The sequence below is a fragment of the Callithrix jacchus genome, chromosome 3 (genome assembly GCF_049354715.1).
Source record: "Callithrix jacchus isolate 240 chromosome 3, calJac240_pri, whole genome shotgun sequence".
NCBI lineage: Eukaryota > Metazoa > Chordata > Mammalia > Primates > Cebidae > Callithrix > Callithrix jacchus.
The window spans coordinates 140,926,249-140,947,478 of record NC_133504.1 but is presented as its reverse complement, the minus strand read 5'-3'; the positions used below and the strand labels follow the sequence as shown (position 1 = coordinate 140,947,478).

At 36.3% G+C, this 21,230-nt stretch overlaps 1 protein-coding gene across 3 annotated transcripts in view; it reads left to right on the top strand.

Annotated features, from left to right (window-relative positions):
• Nucleotides 1-18,626, top strand: part of EXOC1L (exocyst complex component 1 like) — a 45,580-nt gene extending 26,954 nt beyond the window's left edge. The window contains exons 1-3 of one of the 3 annotated variants that reach the window (XM_054253352.2): nt 916-1,261; nt 12,621-12,751; nt 18,223-18,626. In XM_054253352.2, the coding sequence (XP_054109327.1) occupies nt 12,650-12,751; nt 18,223-18,489 (369 nt within the window). In that variant the 5' untranslated portion in view covers nt 916-1,261; nt 12,621-12,649 and the 3' untranslated portion in view covers nt 18,490-18,626. Of the gene's footprint in view, nt 1-915; nt 1,282-12,620; nt 12,752-18,222 lie in introns of those variants that run through there. The other 2 variants (XM_002745819.6, XM_054253351.2) reach the window with 2 other exon arrangements.
• Nucleotides 18,627-21,230: the final 2,604 nt, after the last annotated feature.

Here is a 21,230-nt window from a genome sequence, read left to right as displayed (position 1 = left end):
TTTTATGAGGGCCTTAGTCATTCAGGATGCAGGAGCCTTCATGGCCTACTCACTTCTTAAGGACTGCACCTTTCGATACTATCACATTGACAACACCTGAGTTTTGGAGCAGACCTGTTCAAGCCAGAGCACAGCCCTCATGCTTTTTTGATGTAGGACATTGGCTCCCTGGACTGGCATATGCTCCTTCTTTTACACCTCTCTATTTTTCTCTCATTCTTCAAGCTCCAGATCTTCTCTCAGAGCACTTTCTCCAATACCTTCCAGGTATAAACGCCTTTTCCATTCTACGTTTCTTTCTCCTTTGTGCCTTTAACACTTTTACACATTTATGATAACTGTTTGGTGTACTCATCTGCATTCAATTACAAGTTCCTTGAGGCTGAGAAATTCACCCTCTCTAAGAAAAATAGAATACTTTACCCTAGTGAGGTGGCGAATACATTTTTGTGAGTGGAGGCATAACTCATATTAAAGTGGGCCCACTTAAAATTTCCATTTAAAAAATAATTTAGACCCAGGAATTGGTGCAAACTGTCATGGAAGCAAAGATCTGAATGTATTAAAGAAGGGGAGGAAGGGAGGGAAAGAGACTTGTTGGAAGTGTTAGGCATAAGCACAGATGCCTTTTCTCTTGCCGATGATAGCGAAGTTCTTAATGGAAGAGGATCCCAATCAATACACAAGACAGCTGATTTATATAATGGCATCAAGCTGAAATCTTGGTCTTTGCATAGTGTTGTGAAAGGGGAAAAGACTACCAAGACTGGAATAGCCAGGGCACTCCACAAGTAGACTGTGAGTATCAGTCGGTGGTCATAAATATGTTTCCCCACCAGCAAGCCACAGAAGAGCTCCAGAGAGCAGCCTGCTTGAGGCTGGACGCGGAAGACTGACGGTGGGGCTAGTGAGGCTGCTGTATTTTGGCTGCCGCCGCGGCTGCTGCCACTGGGCAGATACCGCAGTGAGGGGTCTGACCGCGCTGAGTGCTCTCGGGAACCTGGGCTCTGGCTAGGAAAATGAGAAGTTAAGAGAGGGAGGGCAGGGAGGTGGGCAGGACTCACTAGGGAGCTGCAAACCCAAACGAGAAATCTAGGGAGCAAAAGGAGAGGAAAGAGTGAGCTTGAGCCAAGACATCAGCCCAAGTGGAACTGGAGGAAATGTCATCATTGGTAAAGGAGGACTTGGAGAAGAAACTGTTTAAGCCACTCTCGCAGAATCTGTACGAGTTTATTGAAATAGAGTTCTCCGTCCAGGACAGGTATTACCTCTGTGTGTCAGGTAATCTGTTCTTTCTGTTATCATTTCAAAAAGCAAGTCACCCAAAGATGCTCGGATGATAGAGGGAATTTTTGTGTATTTATTTTCTTATACAGCACTTGTACCTTCTGATTAGAACTTAACTATGCCACGGTTAAGAATTTGGATGCTACAGAATTTTTTTTTAAGTGTTAAAAATGAAAGAACAAAACATTGTATTAGAATACTTTGGTTAATTGTGCAAAAATGAAACTGATACGTACTTCTCCTGACTTGACTATTTTGTCTCCAAATGTTTGTTTAATTTATTTGCATGGCATGCAATTTTATTGTGTAAGAGCTCATTTTTAAAACATGCAACAGAGACCTCTCAGTATATTTTTAAATACATTGGAGAATTGAGTTATACAGCACCATATGCAAAGTCTGGACAATTGTCATTCTTCCTTTTCATCCTAGGAAAAAAAAGCCTCAGATTTTCTTCTGAGGGCTTTAGACTTCCTGGTGGTTTATTTGAAGAGAGAAATTATATTTTAAAACTTCTTTCTCTTGTAGGAAGTGTGTCTACAAAAACAATACCTTAATGGTAGAAACTAGTTCATGAAAATGGAACTTTAAGGATAAGAGGATGTCTTCCAAACTATTTAACTAAAAGATTTTTCCTTCATGTTTCTAAAATTCATAAAAATTGTCCAAAGCTAGGAATAGACTTTTGCACTATGATTTGCCTAACCTGTGATTTCTGTGTTAAATTTAGACAGGAATGCTCATACCGTTATTGAACATAATACATAGTATTCCCCTTTCTTGGTCCATGCTTTTAAATACTTTTCAGGGGCTTAGGAGAAAAGAGCTTGGAAACTTTATGTTCATTGTGGACTTACCTATCTAAGGCACACAGCTATTTTCAGAAAACAACTTCTTATAATTCCCTTTCTGATCATTGACTTAGAAGGCCTTTCCAAAGGTGTCAAGAGGGAGTGTTGTAAGGGAAGTAGAATGTCTTTAAAGAAAGTGCCAAGAATTTTTAAAACTTCTGTCATTTCTAATAAATATAGTAATATTTACCCAATAATAACATTAGTAATATTTATGTGACGCTTTATCTGGCATATTTTGCTATATAACTACAAAGTATAAAGGGTATTCTAGTGACACAAAAAATTAATTGGCTCAGGAAAAGGAAAGAAATTAAATATCAAAAAAGGTCAATTAAAAATAATTTAAGTAAGAAACTATATTGTATCCTAGCCATAAGTCACTGTATCTTAAAATATTTTTACTTAATATATTAGAGAAAATGCTGATTCTAACATTAAAATGTAATAATTTTGTACTTATTGTAATTTCCACTTTTTAAAGCTGATTTTCCATTGTGTAACGTTAGTATACACATATTTTTAAAGAAAAACATGAAAAATTAAATAATCACAATAATTTATATATATAATTTACCAAATATATCTTAGTTTCTCCCTCCAAATTATGTAATTAACTAAACTTGTTCTATCTGACATAAAAATGTATCCTAGATTTAAAGTTTGAAAATAATTTAATAATTCTGTCATGTAAGAAGCAAGGAAAAAACAAGATCTTCTCAGAGATGAGGAAGAGAAGACAATATTGTGCTATTCTAGATACAAGTTAACTTTATAAGCCGTATCAGTTCACTAACTTTTCGTGACTCTCTTCTATATCACATCTATCAATTTGAGAGTACTTTCTCCAAATGTAACACTTTTTATGGCAATTAAAAATTCATTTTGCTGGAACAGTAATTTAAAATAAGTCAGCGTGTTGCTTGAATAGTCCTGTCTTTGACCATGCTTGACTCAGAAAATTTCCATTGGAATGAATCAAACAGATCACATAATTGTTGAGATATGAAACTCTATACTTTGAGTGATGGCCACCTTCAGGGAGTAGAGTCACATTATGATTTCCTCTTTATACCCTACAATCTAGCAGTTCTAAATTGGTCAGAATCATGAGTCCAGTGTAGTCAAATTCCATCATGTATTTTTTCAATTAATGAAAATAATGTTTAAATATGATTAAGCTTTCTATTTATCTGACGAGAGTCTGTCTTTTGCATGGGTCTTGCAGCCAAAGGATTGTGACTTACTGTTAAATCTTGATGTTTACCTGGTTGATGTCAAAATTAGATGTCAAAAACTCAATTTCCCTTTTTGGTTTGCTTGGATGTACCTGGCGGATTTCACAGGTCCTCAGCCCACTCCCACCTTCGGGTTCTCATGGTCATTTCTCCCTGGAACTAGATTCCCCTTCCTAGAACATTATCACTGAAAGTTAAAAGCAGCATCTTTTTCTGAAGGACGGAGATCTGTTATGTCATGGCACTAGAAAGGAATAAGTCACATGTGCAATGATGAGAGTGCACATGAATTAAAGAAATTCTGAAGGACTTGACATAGCATATTAAAGCATTAGCCAAAACGGGATGGAAAGTAACAGGGCATGGTGGAACAGACCTTCACACAGTTGGAATCAGGCAAACTTGGTGTGAAATCCAGTGCTGCTTTGCCACCCACTAGCTATGAAATCTGTGGCAAGATAATTAGCCTCTGTGGCCTCAGTGGTCACATCTCTGAAATAGAAATATAAACATTTATATCTGCCCACAGTGCTCCCCTGTTAAATTCTTACTAGGATAAAACCAAATGTGATACATTATATTCTAAATAAATAAAATTAAATTAAGGTTATAATTTTAAGATATACAGAAAAAATTATTTACTATTAAAAACATGCTGAAATATGTGTATATATGTATATACTATAAATACATAGTTATAGTAAAAACAAAATAGTAAACGTGTATATATTTAATATAAAATGAAGAATGTGTATATTGTATATTATATTAATTTAAAATTGTATGTATATTCAGATGTTGATTATTTTCAGTATTCTCATACCTCTAGAAAAACATCTTCCATTCATAGATGTTAATATGAAAATAAATGACATTTGCTAGAATTATAAAAATAATATGCATAAATTGTCTACACATATTGTTTTTTTAAGCCAGACCAGAATTTCTCTGTGAACCAAAGAATCTAATAATTTTGTCAAATCATTTACAGTAAGAATGTCAACAATAAGATTGTTAACTAAGAATAAGTTAATGAGAAAATGAGGTTGCTAAAAACAATTTTAAAGACTGCATTTGGGACCACTGCTGCTACCTTGCAAATTCCCAATATCTTAACAACAGAGAGCACAAACTAATTTCTTTCTTTAAATTGTCATTTCAGAAGATAATAGTATTGTATGAAAGAGATTAGTTGAATTTTTCAGCCTTAAATTGAGAACGAATTATCCTAATACACAGTGTTTTGTAACAATTAAACATATACTAATACTTTTAAAATGTTTGTATAACTAAGACGTTATTAGCAGTAGTAGAATAACAATTATGCAGGCTAAAATATATCCAACCAGCTATGCATATGTTCTGAACATAGAGCCAAACATAGTATATGTGTATATTCTTTTTTGTTTTTCAAGTTGCAAGTTTACTCAAGGCTTTTTTTTTTTTTTTTTTTGAGATGGAGTCTTGCTCTATCGCCCAGGCTGCAGTGCAGTAGTGCGATCTCGGCTCACTGCAATCTCGGCTCACTGCAATCTCCATCTCCTGGGTTCAAGCGATTCTCCTGTCAAGGCTGTTTTGATACATAATAATTTAACATCTTCCCTTTCATGACCTATAATACTTCCTTTAATAAATATGAATAGATTTGGTTCTGTAACAATACAGGAATCTTGTGCTCAAAAAGAGAACACACTTGAAGAAATTCTAATTTGATGGTGTTTATTATCCTCTATGTTAAAAAGTTATAAAAAGAAGGAATATAGAATTGATTTCCAAGAGACACATTTTATTAAAAAATAAAATACATATATCATAAAATTCACAAAATAATTACAATCAGAATTGTCAAATGTGGAACAGACCTTGAATATTAAAGTAGATTTTGTACTTTAAAATTATTGCTCTTTATCTTCTAAAGGTAGAAAAAACACTTTATTTTTGTTCAAGACTCTCTCTGGAGTGCAGTGGCCTGATCTTGGCTCACTGCAATCTCAACCTCCAGAGCTCAGGTGATTCTCCCACCTCAGCCTCCTAAGTAACTGGGACTACAGTCATGCACCGCTATACCTGGCTAATTTTTTAGTCTTTTTCGTAGAGATGAGGTCTCACTATATTATCCAGGCTGGTCTCGAATTCCTGGCCTCAAGCTATCCTGCCTCGGCCTCCCAAAGTTCTAGGATTACAGGCATGAGCCACCTCACCCAGCCCTATGAAGGAATTTAAATAAAATATTCTGACTCTCCAAATCAGGATAATTGTAGGTGAAGGTTCAGTATGGAAATGATGACACTCCCATTTGAGTCCTCTTCTTACCTTGCATTTATTGTGACTTAGTGTTTAGTTCAAAAAGAACCAGTAGCTTGGATTTTAGAGTTGGGATATTATCATTTTCTCTAAAATCAACAGTCCACATCACCGTCATCAGTTAGTAACTCATGAGACAGATTTCCCGGTGGCTAATCTATTACCTGGGAGATCTAAATGTGGAAATCAAGATAATCTGCCAATTCTAAACTCTAAGCCATTTGTATCATTTGTAGAGTGAATAGGAACTTTATTTCAGAGCTTTGAAGGGGGAAAATATTTAACATTTTTCATTATTAGCGTGGCATTGTTGATGCTGTGAGAAAAGGGATAGTTGTAAGGCATGCCTGCTGAGTGCCAGGCACAAGTCCATTGCTACCATTTATATGCTTTACGCTTTATTCCTTTTAATCCTCACAACCGCCTTATGTGATAGATAAAATTCCTGTTTTACGGATGAGGAAATCAGGGGTCACAAGAAGTTCAGTAACTAGTCCAAGGTCCATAGTTTGTAAATCTAATTCTAAAACTCGAGGTTTTTTTTTTTCCTCTTTACCACATTGCTTCTAACCAGTAAGAGTAGATGCTTTTAACACACCTGCCAGGCACTATGGCAAGTCCTTCACATATTTTATCTTATTTGCTACATCTATGTATAATAAAATTGAAGCATGTGGTAGCTAAATAACTTGCCCAAGATAATCAGCTGATAAGTGGCTAAAGGAGACTTTAAATCCAGGTCCACTTGTGCCAAATTATTATGCTATAATACTTTTTGTGGGGACACTGAGAAATGTTGAATTGGAGCTCATAAAACCAAACCTTGCATAAGCCTCATTGGATGTCCCTTTTTTTCTTGGTGCTTCTATTCCCACAAAATTAGTTTCCTTCTCTTCCATTCTATCTCCTATTCTGTAAAAACATCAGCAACTCATGTCCTTACTTGCTCATAGCCAATCTTTTTCACTTTACTCAGTGTAGCCCAAAATTTGATTTTAAAAATATCTCTAGAGAAAAATGTTATTTGAAAATTACTGTTTTGGCAGAGCATGATGGCTCACACTTGTAATCCCAGCACTTTGGGAGGCCAAGGCAGATGGATCACCTGAGGTCTGGAGTTTGAGACCAGCCTGGTCAACATGGAGAAACCCTATCTCTACTAAAAATACAAAAATATAATGGCTCAGGCCTGTAATCCCAGCACTTTGGGAGGCCGAGGTAGGTGGATCACCTGAGGTCAGGAGTTTAAAACCACCCTGACCAGCAAGATGAAACCCTGTCTCTAAAAAAAAAAACCCACAAAAATTAGCGGGGTGTCATAGTGGGTGCCTGTAATCCCAGCTACTCAGGAGGCTGAACCAGGAGAATCACCTGAACCCAGGAGGCAGAGGTTGCAGTAAGCCAAGATCATGCCATTGCACTCCACCCTGGGGGACAAGAGTGAAACTCCATCTCAAAAAAAAAAAAAAATAGAAAATTACTTTTTTGATGAAAGCAATGATAGTCTTCTCAGTGACCCAAGACAGCACCATATACGTTGAAACATTTTACTGATGCTGCTTTTCTTCAATAGCTTATAGTGATTTCTCTCCACTATTTAACTTAAATGATGAAAACAATTGTATAATACTAGGATGTAAAATAAGAGTTATTTATTTAAAGCATTCTGTGCAACTTACTTGTGAGCTATTGTTTTCTTTTATTCTGCCAAATTATATTGGATCAATTGGGCAATGTTCTTTCCATTTAGCCTCATGAATAATGGTGATGATATTACCATGGTAACAGAGTATTTATTAATGACAAAGTTTATTTTAAAATTAAAAGTGAAAATAAATGATTGGCATAAAGTTAAAATTATAATTCTGAAAATGCTGACTAAAATATTAAAACTAGAGCCGGTTAACTCTGGAATTTCCTGAGTCTGTAGATATTATTCACTTAATCATAATTCGATAATGGAAACTCTGATGTTACTGAAAACAGCTCTCTAACATTTTGATTATATAAACACATTTCTGTTTTAAGACAAGGTGATAGGTTTCCACTTTGCCACTGCATTAATGTGGATACGGCCATTTAATTTTAGCTGGCAGCAAAGCTCAAGCTTGGAAATTAGGGATTGGGTTGACTCCAGGCTGAGTAGACTTCTTTGGCTTGTGGCTAAAGACAATTCTTGGAGCCTCCTTAGCTACAAAGGAAGCTGTTTTGTCAAAAGATTAACTTTTTAAGAATGCTCTTTTATTTTCTTAGTTTGGTGTTAATGGGACAGTGACCATTTGACCTTCTTCACATCTCTTCTCTTTGTTCCCCACCTCCAACCCATCCTTTGTGGAAGATCCCAGAAGAAGTTTCTGAAACTTGAAATCTCAGCCTGTCCATTCACTTTAAATCCTTCAGTGCCAACTTCTCTCTCTTACACAGAGAAAAGCATGGCTTTCAGAATAACCTTTGATCTTCTCAGCCTGGTATTTTAGACCCCTCAGGAACTAGTCTTACCTAACTTGTTCCCTGTCATCTGTCCACCCTCACACCTCATGCCAGCAATACCAGATGCTTTCAATGACTTAAAAGTGTCAAGTATTTCATGCCTTTGTGCGAATGCTTTTCTAGAACTACCTTTACTGCATCTTCATTCTGCTAACCTCTACTGCCCTTCAGAACTTAGGGTGCCTCTCTCAGGAATCTCTCCAGGACCCCCACTTCGATGAAGACATCCCTCCTCCACATTCCTCATTTACTTTGTCTATTTCTTATTCGCAGAACTGTGAGCACAGATTTTCTTTCTGAAGACCCCATTCCCTACAATCTTAGCGACAGCAGGAATGATACCTTATGAGAATTAATGTTTTCAATTCCTAACACAGTGCTTGGTCTAAAAAGGGCACTCAAATATTTATTAATTTCATGAGATGAATAAGTGGCCTACAAATGGTCATAACATGATTACCATAATATATAGATGAAGCAGTGGAATTGTTCTGTGAAATTTACACTTTCACAGAGCATCCAGGTTTTTCTCCATACCTCCACAACCCCATTCTCTCCCACTCGCTAAGCAGCATGTGAGACAGCTAGCTGGAGCAAGAACATAGTCCTTTGGTTCTGAGGCAGAGCTCCTTTCTGGCATACTACTCCCTCCTGGTGAAGGAAAGTGTCTCCAAGATCTTGTCCTTAGTATGCATGACAGATTCAAGTGTGCCTTCACTTCACCACCTCTGCCCAACAGATTAAAACTGCCTTCACTTTTAATCCTTTCATCTTCCCAAGGCTAATATCTGCACCAGCGGAGATTGAACCCTTTTAATGCTAGAGTAGGATAGATGGGCAGAAGCCCACCAACTTTGGCACAATGTCAGACTCTAAACTAGCTCACTGAGCCCAAGGTAAGATCTTCTGCTTGAGGTCCTCTCCGGACGGTGTGCCTTAGTCACTCCCTCTACCTCCAAACTGTGTAATCCCTCCTCTTTCAAACTCCTGGAATATGTGATCTCAGTCATAGCCTTTAGTCTCCCTTCCTATTACCTTTGTAAATCCTACCTAACCTTGAGGCTGGCAAACAATGTGCACTCAAAGTGTTAGTGTATGAAGGAGTCCTCTGCAGGTTATCTTCTGCCCTCACCATTCTAGAGAAACTGCCCTCATGGAGGAAATTCACGATCTTCTTCCAAGTCAGATTCAGTGCTAGAGCTGAACTCTACCTTACCTACTAAAGGGACTTCATGCGATTGTCTCCAAACCTTTAAACTTCACCATCCTCTTGATTCCCATAGCATTACACAGCTGGTTCTGTCTCTCAGACCTCTTTCCTGGTATCTATTTTTCTTCTCACTTTCTCTCGCCTCTTTCCTCTGCAATTTTCTCTACAAATTTGGCTTGGGGCCCAGCATGGTGACTCTCACCTGTAATTCCAACACTTTGAGAGTCTGAGACAGGAGCATAGCTTGAGGCCAGGAGTTTGAGACCACTATCTCTATCACTGGCCAATACAGTGAGACCCTGTCTCTACAAAAAAAGACAAAACAATTAGCTAGGCATAGTAGTGCATTCCTGTAGTCCCAGCTACTGAGGAGGCTGGGGTGGAAGTGTGCTTGATCCCAGGAGGTTGAGGCTGCAGTGAGCTGTGATCATGCCACAATACTCCAGCTTAGGTAACAGAGTGAGACCCTTTCTCAAAACTAAAAACAAAACCAAACAAAAAACCTGGTCTTGGAAACCTTTCTACACAAAAGACCCAAGTCTGTATCTCCATTCCTAAACTATAAACTTCCATCTCATTCTCTTTTGAGATAATTTGTGGATACTTCATCTGTGAGTCAAAAACAAAACTGATTTTTGCACCCAATCAACTGACTCTCTATACTTTCCTATTTGGTTTTCATCCAATGTTATATCCATCCAGTGTTATCAATGCCTCATTTAAAATCTTACTTGAATTTTCCACTTCTATATCCATTACCCACATCCCATGCCCAGGTTACTACAACAGCCTCTTAAAATAAACAAAACAAAACATTTTATCAGTTACTGTAAACCAGGCACCATCCTAAGTTCTTTATTTTGCCTACCTTAGTTTTTACACCCTATGAACTTGTGTCATTCTGATGTCTATTTTGCAGCATAAGAAAACTGATGTTTAATCTCTTTAGAGATTAAATCATTTGCTCAGACCACACTGTTAAGAGGTGGTGTCATGATTTAACTCCAGAATGTCTAGTGCCAGAACTCACTAAGCTGCCCTGCATTTTCTGGGGTCCTCCAGTTCCTTTCATTTCTTCTCCCATGTATCTTATACATCACTGCTGCCAGAAAAATTCTTCTGTAATAGGGCACCATTTTATTAGTCTTTTGCTACAGAAAGAGGGAGACTTAACGAACAGGTATTGCTATATGAGCTTTCACTGAACACCTGACACAGTGCCTTCTTCTGAGATTTGTCAGACTGCTCTGACTTCCTACTCCAAGGACTAAGCTCCATCATCAACTCTGAGCTCAACTGGTTGCCTCGATTTCAGTATCTCTGGCACCTTCAGGTGATGGATACTCCCTTTGCTAGACCCAGTTCTAGAGCCCTTACTATAATATCCAGGTCAGCCTCACATCACTCCATCCAGAAAAGAGGATTCAGACACAGGTCCAAAGTGGTTTCTGTCACATCTCAAATCCAGAGTCTTTCAAAACATTTTCACAACCTTCTGCACCTAGTGAATCCTATTGCCCACAAATCTTAACACCAACCAACCCATGCAGTCCACTTTCTTTTATTCTACCTGGTGATGTTAACTTCTATTGCTGTTGCATTTCCACATGCTGTCCTTCACCTAGAAATGTTTGCAGTATGACCCCTGTCTTTTCCAAATTTAATGCCCCAACTCAAATTCTATTTCATTTGTAATTCCTTCCTTAACTACTCCAATCCTTTCCCTTCTCAGAACTCCTCTTGAACATGTAGTCTGCTCGGCATTACTTATCTTTCACTATGATTATACTGTGATATATTGTTTCATGTCTACAGAGCTAGGAGAGCATGTAAAAGTGATGCTTTTCAGAACCAAGAGAGTCTTCCTCCCACCAAGATTTCCAGAGCCACTCTTAGAAGACAGAACCAGCTTGCAACTCTCTAAGTGACATTATTCATCTTGAAGGGAAATCTGAGGCGTTCGATCCCCACCTGCTACCTCTTTATAATATGCTATTGTATGTGACATGTGTGTTAGTCTTGTCTCCCCAAAGAAACCATACATTTTTAGAGGGCATGGCTGGGCGCAGTGGCTCATGCCTGTAATTCTAGCACTTTGGGAGGCCAAGGCGGGCAGATTGCCTGAGGTCAGGAGTTCAAGACCAGCCTGGCCAACATGGTGAAACTAAAAATACAAAAAATTAGCGGGGCATGGTGGCAGACACATGTAATCCCAGCTACTCAGGAGGCTGAGGCAGGAGAATTGCTTGAACCCAGGAGATGGAGGTTGCAGTGAGCTGAGATAGCACCATTGCACTTTAGCCTGGGCAGCAAGAGCAAAACTCCATCTCAAAAAAAAATTTTGTTTTGAATGAGCAGTGAGTGACCATGTCTTTTACTAGTATCCCCTGTGGCATCTATTATGGTTCTATCATGCAAGTAGCAAATACTCAGTAAATACTCCTTTATTATAATAACTCATTGATAATTTTCAACATAAGAGCGCTTTGCTCAAATATTTCTTCTGATGTGTGTATATGAGACCAAGAACAAATGATTTTAAGACAAAAACAGCATTTCCCTGATTTTGTTCACACAAAAGAAGGAAACATTTTCCCATATCTTTCAAAGTATAGTACTAAAACCTTTTGCGCAAGTGGCACATTTTGAATACTAGAATTTAAGAAACACACTTGAGAGGATTACAATCTCAAGCAGGTTAACAATAGCTATGATTCTACCTTGTAAGTCTCAGTGAGTTTAAAGGCAAGTAAGTGTCCACAGTTACTGCAGTATTTGCTCGGTCCCTCACTCTTCGACACTGCGTTGCTGTAAAACAGTACTGTTTACTTCCATGACCTCACTTTCTTATATTGCCATAAATTAAAATTTCAACCTGTTCTGATCAACACTTGGCACTGACTGTATGCTAAAGCTAAGCCTCTTATTTCCTGCCCCAAGATGAACCCTATTCTCTACCACAATGCTCTGAGTGCAAAGCACATAGCTCAGTGTTCTAACAGACATTACTGTGGCAGTATGTAACCACAATTGTCGCAAAAACAAAGTTAATACATTGAGCAAATTTGGGGGCATACTGTGAAGATTCAGATACATCAGGGCTCACAATTGAGGTACAGCTACAATGTGGGTTCAAGGTCATTTTATCAAAAGGGGATACATAAACACCAAAAAGTATGACTTGAATAATTTATTAGCTTCTAAGTATTTATGTAAACTAAGTATTTTTCTGTCCTACAGTGACCAAAAAGGAAGAAGTAAAAATAATCATGGTGAAACACTACAGAATAGGTTTAGATGAAAAATATGAAGTAACAAAAAAGTGGTCTTTGAACGATCTGCAGATGATTGATGGAAAAGAAGCAGATACTGTAAGTGTTACATTTTATTAGCAGATGTGGAATCAATATGCTGGAGATCTTTATGTTCAATATTCTGCTTCATATACTCTTGGCATGTACTAAGTGTTAAGATGACAGTATATTGTTCTTAAGTGGCATGGTTTCATCTACTGGGATGATGTACCTTTTTTTTTTTGGTTCTGTTTTTATGAGTTTCAAGTGGAATTTTGTCGTTAAATTTAAGAGCATCTTTCCCAAGGGCCTCTTAACAGGTTAAACACAATCTATCAGTCAATCCTGAAACTTTATATGCCATTTTTCCAAATATATTATGCTTCTACCACCACTTTCTCCCCACCACAATTTCCTTTATAAATTTAGGAGATTTCTTCCCTCATCTTCAAATGTTACCATCAGCAAGCCCACTTCATCCTCTAGGAGGATAGAAATCCTATAATCTTGGAGTTGAAAGGGGAGAAAGGGTAGATACTACAATCTCCCCACGTGACCCCTGACAAGTGATTTTCACAATCTGTTCTTGAACTCTGCTGTTGATGGACAGCCCTTCCCCCTTCGACTTTCTACATCCACAATGCTTAAGTGCTGACTTCTGAAGCTTCAAATGCCCAACTACCTTTCACTGTTACCCAGATTTCCCATTGAGTAAAGTCCTATTGACTCTCCATCTTTATACACTCATTATGGCAAGGATGGAAATGTATTATAACCATAATCCTACAAACTGAAATTGTTGGATTACTCTCTATTTCCTCTAGATGAAAAGCTCCTTAAAAATTAGGACCATGGTTTTCAAACTTTATCATAGCCTGATAGATGCTAAGCACTCAGTAAGTCTTTGTAGTCTTATTGTTGAATGAATTAGAACTTTCAGTTCATTTTTTCATAATCTTAATGAATGTCATATTCTTTGTTTGGCCAATTGTTCCGACTTTTAAAATCTTCAAATATCTTTATTTTTTAATATTCCTATAGTATGATTCAGATTTAATGAGCACAACACTTAGGTTTATTCAAGTCAATAGTAAAATTGATGAGGCAGGCAGGGGGGATCATTAATAGTTACCATTACTACTGCTAGAAGTACTGTTACTTGCTACCATCCAATATTTGGTAAACTGTCATGAGGTGCCAGAAATCAAGCTAAGCTCCTTTCATATATATTTTTACATAATCATCATAACACCTCATGAATTCAATTCTATTATTCCATTTTACAAATGGAGAAAATGAGACTTAAAGAGATTGACTTGCCCAAGGTGATATAGCTATTAAGTGGTAGAGCTAGACTTCACCCAGAAATCTATTATTTTGCCTCCTTTGGATTCGTTGTTGAAAACCTTTACAAATTCATATATTAATTTATTCCTTCATTAATTTATTGAGAATTTATTGTGTACCAGGCCCTGCTAGGCTCTGAGGATAGAGAATTAGTCAAAAGCACTTAATTCTGCCTTATTTACTCATCTAATCTGAATATCTAAAAGTTGTCATTTACTGAAATCAACATATACTATCTGCTATTACCTTGACTTATCACCTTAAAATCCTTTTCCTAAAATTTGGTGTGTTTGACATGATTTCTTGGCAAAAGAATGCTGGATTTCATTGCTGCGTTTCCTAAATATTCATGTTTAAATATATTATTAAAATGCTTAAATATATTATTATATATTCATGTGGTAGAATATTATACAGCCATTATAAAATATGTTTTCAAAATAATATCTCAAAACACAATTGTTCAGCCACTTAACAAGTTTGCTAAAAATCAGCTGAATATAAAACTTTTCTAAGATATTATGTCAATTTTGCATAGTCTATCATGTTATTGAAATATGAATCTTAATGTTTTTACAAAAAATACATATATATGTGTGTGTATATACATGTATATGTATAACAATGTAAGTATATATATGTGTATATACATGAACATGTGCAACAAACCTGTACTTTAATAAGTTATCTCTGTAATAAGATTACATATTTTTCAATTATTAGTTTCTCCTTTGTATTTTTCTATACTTGCCAATTTTTTATAATACTGCATTAAATTTGATCAGAAGTGCATGTCAAGTTCGCTAATCTGTAGCTTCAGGAACTGTCCCCCCCAATTAACTATCCCCACCAATCTTTGGCCCATTTTTCTTGTCCTCTTTCTCCAGCTCAACTATTGCCAATGTTATCATTGGTTTTTACAGGTTTGCTCAATGCCCAGGAATGTATTTACCGGACTGTCAATTTAGACTCATTTCAAAGCAACTAACCATGCTCTATATTTTCCTCACTTTCCCTGGCCTTTAATGTCATCCCAACATTGTTGATTCTTCCCTCTCCAATTTGAAGATTTTTATCTTTCATAGTGAACAGATATAAAAGAAAAGTTGAGTTTTTCTGGTTTTCTCATCACTTTAGGACCTAAAATATGAAAACTGCCAGAAGAAAAAGTATAATATCCAAAGAGCAATTCTTTGCAAGATTTATTTTCTATGGATGAAGTAAAAATATCCTGACTGTTCTGGGAATTTCTGCTTCTCTTTTTTGGAATCAAATCCTTGGGAGTCAGCATTTATTACATTTTTCTCAATAGCAATGACACGGTATTAAAGAGAGCAATTTTGAGCCAAAAAGTTGTCAACTTAAAAATGAAATGGAATTGAAATTGAAGTCAATTTATAAAACAGAAATCAAAATGACTGGGGATTTGGAGACTGACTGGTGCAACAGGAGACAGGATGATTTAGCAAAAATTGGGCTTGTGCTGATTGAGATCTTGGGTTTTGTCCTGGCTCTGCCAATGACTCAATGTGTGACCTGAACTTCACATCTCTGGAAACTACTGTGTTATCCCAGCTGAAAACAGGAGGTCCCTTTTAGTTCTAGTATTCTATCAAAAGAGAGAGAGACAGAGACTGGCAGACTTGTATGCTATATGCATCTATACTCAGGCTTCAATTATTAGGCTGAAGGAAAATATTACTCTTCAGCAAGTATCTCAAAGTCATGAGGGGTATTTTTCTACCTGATGTGGAGCAAATGTTTGCAAGAGAAAAATCCCTAAGGAGCATGACTCGTATCTGGTGATACAATGGATGTGATTTCCCTTTATGGAGATTCTTGGCAGAATTTTCTTTCGAGCTGTAGTTATTAGCACCAGAAAAAAAAATTGTGACTGTGACTATAAAAGTGCTGCACTTAAAATCACACACCACTTTTATACATTCTTTTTTTAAAGCATGATTATGGTTTTTCAATTTTTATTTTAATAGGTTTTTGAGAAACAGGTGATGTCTGGTTACATGAATAAGTCTTTTAGTGGTGATTTCTGAGATTTTGATGCACTGATCACCCAAGCAGTGTAATTGTACCCCATGTGTAGTCCTTTATCCCTCACTGCCCCCTACCCTTTCCCTGAGTCCTCAAAGTCCATTGTGTCATTCTTATGCTTTTGCATCCTCATAACTTAGCTCCCATTTATGAGTGAGGGCATACAATGTTTGGTTTTCTATTCCTGAGTTACTTCTCTTAGAATAGTGGTCTCCAATTCTATCCAGGTTGCTGTAAATGACATTATCTCATTCCTTTTTATGGCTGAATAGTATTCCATGATATATATGTATACCATTATTTTTTATTGACTCATTGATTGATGGGCATTTGGGCTGGTTCCATATTTTCACAATTGTATATTGTGCCACTATAAACATGCATGTGTAAGTATCTTTTTTATATAATGATTTCTTTCCTTCTAGGTAGAAACCTAGGAGTGGGATTGCTGGATCAAATGGTAGTTCTACTTTTAGTTCTTTAAGGATTCTCCTCCTTCTTTTCCATAGTGGCTGTACTAGTTTACATTCCCACCAGCAGTGTGAGTGTTCTCTTTTTATCACATCCATGGCAACATCTATTATTTTCTGATTTTTTGATTACACCATTCTTGCAGGAGTAAGGTGGTACTGCATTGTGGTTTGATTTGCATTTCCCTGATCATTAGTGATATTGAACATTTTTTCATATGTTTGTTGGCCATTTGTATACCTTCTTTTGAGAATTGCCTATTCATGTCCTTAGCCCACTTTTTGATGGGATTTTTTTTTTCTTGCTGATTTATTTAAGTTCCTTGTAGATTCTGGATATTAGTCCTTTGTTGGATGTATACATTGCAAAGATTTTCTCCTACTCTGTGGGTTTTCTGTTTACTCTGCTGATGATTTCTTTTGCTGTGCAGGAGTAAAAGCATCATTATGTTTTGTTTTTAACTTTTTCAAATGGTAGTATCACAATCTTTAGGAACTATCATTTATTAAGCTCCACACTCATTTATATGATTATTCTCATGTAATTTTCACAGCAGCACTATCTAAAATAAGGAGAAAAATAAGAGTCAGATCAGACAAGCACTTTGCATGTGGTTACATCAGAGTATCAAAATGATTGTCTAACTTTAAAACACATGCTGTATTTCCTACCTCCTGCAAGAATTTTCCTATTTAAAAAAGAAATTGCAAATATAGAAGTTGCTTGTATATGATGTTACATACTACATGCTGATGAATTATTAATACTCCTGTTTGGTTTAGTCCATCTCTGCCTATTTGTTATTTAGGGCAATATTTGCCTTCACTTCTCCTTTCTTAGGACTACTTAGGGTCAGTTCAACACACATTTGTTGAGAAATTAGTAGTCATCATACATAAGTACTAAGAACATAATGATAAATAGTGCAAAATCTCTGCCCTAAAAGAGAGTAAGGAGTTAGGCAGATAATGAATGGAAAAGCATTTTGTAAATTTCATAAATGCAAGCCATCATTGTTACTGCTATTAAGAGTAGCAATTATTATTTTAATATGTAGGACCTAGATCAGATTTGGTTTTCATTTCTCCTGAAACATTTCCACTAGAGATAGAGCAAGAGCCTAGAGGGAGTCTTTAGTAATTTGTCAGTATCAGTCAGATGATTTGATAGTCCTTACTATTACCTTCAAAAGTAATTCCTTGCTATATACTTCAAAAACAGCAAATTGGTGATCTGTAGCATGCCAATAGCTAGCTATTGTGTATTTCTTCCTTCTACCTTCAAAATAGCACAAGGAACCAAACTCTTACTAAAAAGGGAGATAAATCTTTTCCATTTTCCAGAAGGCTGTGAGTTTATTTTCTGCTTTATTTGTTTATTCCCTACTCATCCTCTTCAATTCATTACATTGGAAAGACTTACTAATGGCACAGTCTGAGGCACATTTGATTTGTATAATTGAAAAAAACAAGCGCTTCAAAAATAACCTTTCTTGTTGTTGATTTTTACAAGCAATTACTTTGAAGCAGGTAGCTTCTGAAAGCCCATTTGTGGATTTTAGAAATATGTTTGATACTGATACTTTGCAATCAATAAACATATCCAAGAGAGTGTGAGAGAATCCAGGAGACCTAGCTACTTTCTTGGCTACAAACTAAATCATGTCTCTCATTCTCTTCCAGGACAATCCATTTTTTGATCTGCATTTCAAGAAAGTGTACCGTTTGGAAGCATATAGCTGTGCTTCTAAATATGCCTTTGCTCGAACTGTAAATAAGCTGAATCATGCATATCTTAAGAAGGACTTACAGATCGTGAACTTTGATTCTACATACATTAACGATGATTCCATTTGGTCTTCCAACAATAAGGATTGTTTGGTCCTTATGAGAATATGCTTTTACGCTTTCAATCTTGTGTGCTTGTCTCTATGTCCCTTGCCACTCTGAAGCTGTGTACCACGTTCCTATAGCAGTGACCTATGAAAATGGTTTCCCCAGTAAATATGATTGTCATAATTCTGTTTTTCCTTCATCAATGATTACTGTAATTTATATAAAGATAAAGTAATGCTTTGTGAAATGCATTTTAATGTAATCATTCAACATTCAAGATTCTTGCCAATGTGATCCTTGGTAACTTTGGGAGGAGCTGGGTGGTTTTGACCAAATGAGTATTCTCTTAAAGAATGTCAAGAAAAACCATAAAAAACCTAAGTATGTGGAAAAACACCTGTGTTCATGGATAAGAAGACTTAATATCATCAAGATGTCAATACTACCTAAAGTGATCTGCAGATTCAATGCAATTCCTATCAAATTTCCAACAGCCTTTGTTGCAGAAATGAAAAAGTTGATCCTCAAAATTCATATGGAATATCAAGGGGCCCCAAGTAGCTTAAGAATCTTGAAAAGGAAGTATAAAGTTGGAGAACTCACACTTCTTGATTTTAAAACTTATTCTAAAACTATAGTAATCAAAACGGTGTGATACCTATGTAAGGACAAACCTATAAACCAATGGAATAGGACCTTGCATTTGGCAATGGGTTTTTGTGACATCAAAAGCATAAGAAAAAAATTGGACTTTATTAAAATTAAAATCTTTTTGTATCTAAGGACATTATCAAAAAGTGAAAAACCTACAAAATAGGAGAAAATATTTACAAATTATATACTTGATAAAGGTTTAATATCCATAAACACATTCTACAACTCAATAACAAAAAGAGAAGCAACCAAATTTTAAAATGAGCAAAGAACTTGAATAGACATTTCTAGAAAAAGATATACAAATGGCCAATAAGCACAGGAAAAGATGTTTAATATCATTAACAAGATATAAAGAGAAAATGCAAATACAAAACAACAAAGAGATACCACTCATCTCATGCCACTGACAATACCACTTAGATATCACCGAGGATGACTATTGTTTTAAAAATGGCAGGAGTGAGAGGGAATAAGTGTTGGCAAGGGTGTGGAAAATTGGAACCATCATACATTGCTGGTGGGAATGTAAAATGGTGCAGCAACTATGGAAAATGCTTTGGCAGTTCCTCAAAAAGCTAAACAGAGAGTTAATATACGACCTAGTATTTCCATTCCTAGGTATACATACACACCAAAGAAAAGGAAACAGGGACTTGATTAGATATCTGTACACCAGTGTACACTCTGACATTATTTACAACAGCCAAAGGTGTAAACAACTCAAGTGTCCATCAAAAGATGAATGAATAGACAAAAAAAGTGGTACAGCCAAACAATGGAATATTATTCTACCTTAAAAAGAAATGAAGTTTTGATACATACTACAGCATGGATGAATCTTGAAAACGTTATTCTAGGTGAAATAAGCCAGACACAACAAGATACATATTGTATGACTCTCCTTATGTGAAATATCTAGAATAGGCAAATTCAGAGACAGAAAGTACATTAAAGATTTACAGGCACTGGGAGGACAGAGAATGGGGAGTTATTGCTTATCACTTTTTGTTTTGGCTGATGAAACAGTTTTGAAAATGGTGATGGTTATACAGCCTTGTGAGCGTAATTGATCCCACTGAAGAGTACATTTAAAAATGGGTAAAATAGCAAATTTAATGTTATATATAACCACAAGTTTTAAAAAAACATAATAGGCCAAAAATCATTGAACTATACACTTTAAATGGGTAAATTGTATGATATGAGAATTATATCTGTAGCTCCATGATTATATAACCTAGAACTATAACCTATAATTATATCTAAAGCTATTAAAAAGGGGACAAGCGGTCTTTAAAAAGAAGAAAATCTTGTCATTTGTGACAACATGGACAATCCTGGAAGACATTATGTTAAGTGAAATAAGCGAGGCCCAGAAAGACAAATGCCATATGATCTCATTAATATAGGGAATCCCAAAAATGTAGATTTCATGGGCAAGTAGAGTAGTGGCTACCAGAAGCTGGGGGTTTGGGAGGGTTAGCGGGATTAGGGAGACGTTGTTCAAAGGATATGCAATGTCAATTAGACAAGTGAAACAAATTCAAGAGATCTATTGTATTATACATTTTTATATCTACTGTTAATAATTACATATTGTTTACTTGAAAATTACTTAAGAGAAATAGATTTAGCTTGATTTACCCATTGCACAATGTATACATATTTCAAAATACCAGGTTGTATACCATAGATATATACAATTTTGGCCAGTGATTTGGGAAGCCACAGTGGGAAGGTTGCTTGAGACCCAGGAAATTTAAGACCAGCCTGGGCAACATGGTAAGACCCTGACCCTAGAAAAAAAATTAAAAACTAGCCAGGTACAGTGACATGCTCCTGTAATCCCCATTACTCAGGAGGCAGGAGCCCAGGAAACCGTGGGTGCAGTAAGCTATGATTGCACCACTGCACTCCAGCCTGGGCAACAGAGTGAGACTCTGTCTCCAGAACAAAAACTCAAACATGGTAGTAACTGCTGCAGACATGATCAACAAATTGATGCTTAAACTAGTGGGTAAAAGTTTATGTAGAGATGAGATATTTTAATACTCTCAAAGTGTCTCCCCTAACGTATTTGTTGATTAAAAGTAGAAAAAAATAGTAAGTTTGCAATGGTAGACACCTGCTAAACATCTTCTTAACCAGGGATCATGGTTAACCTTCCAGTATGGGCACAAATCCATATTGTATGCCAC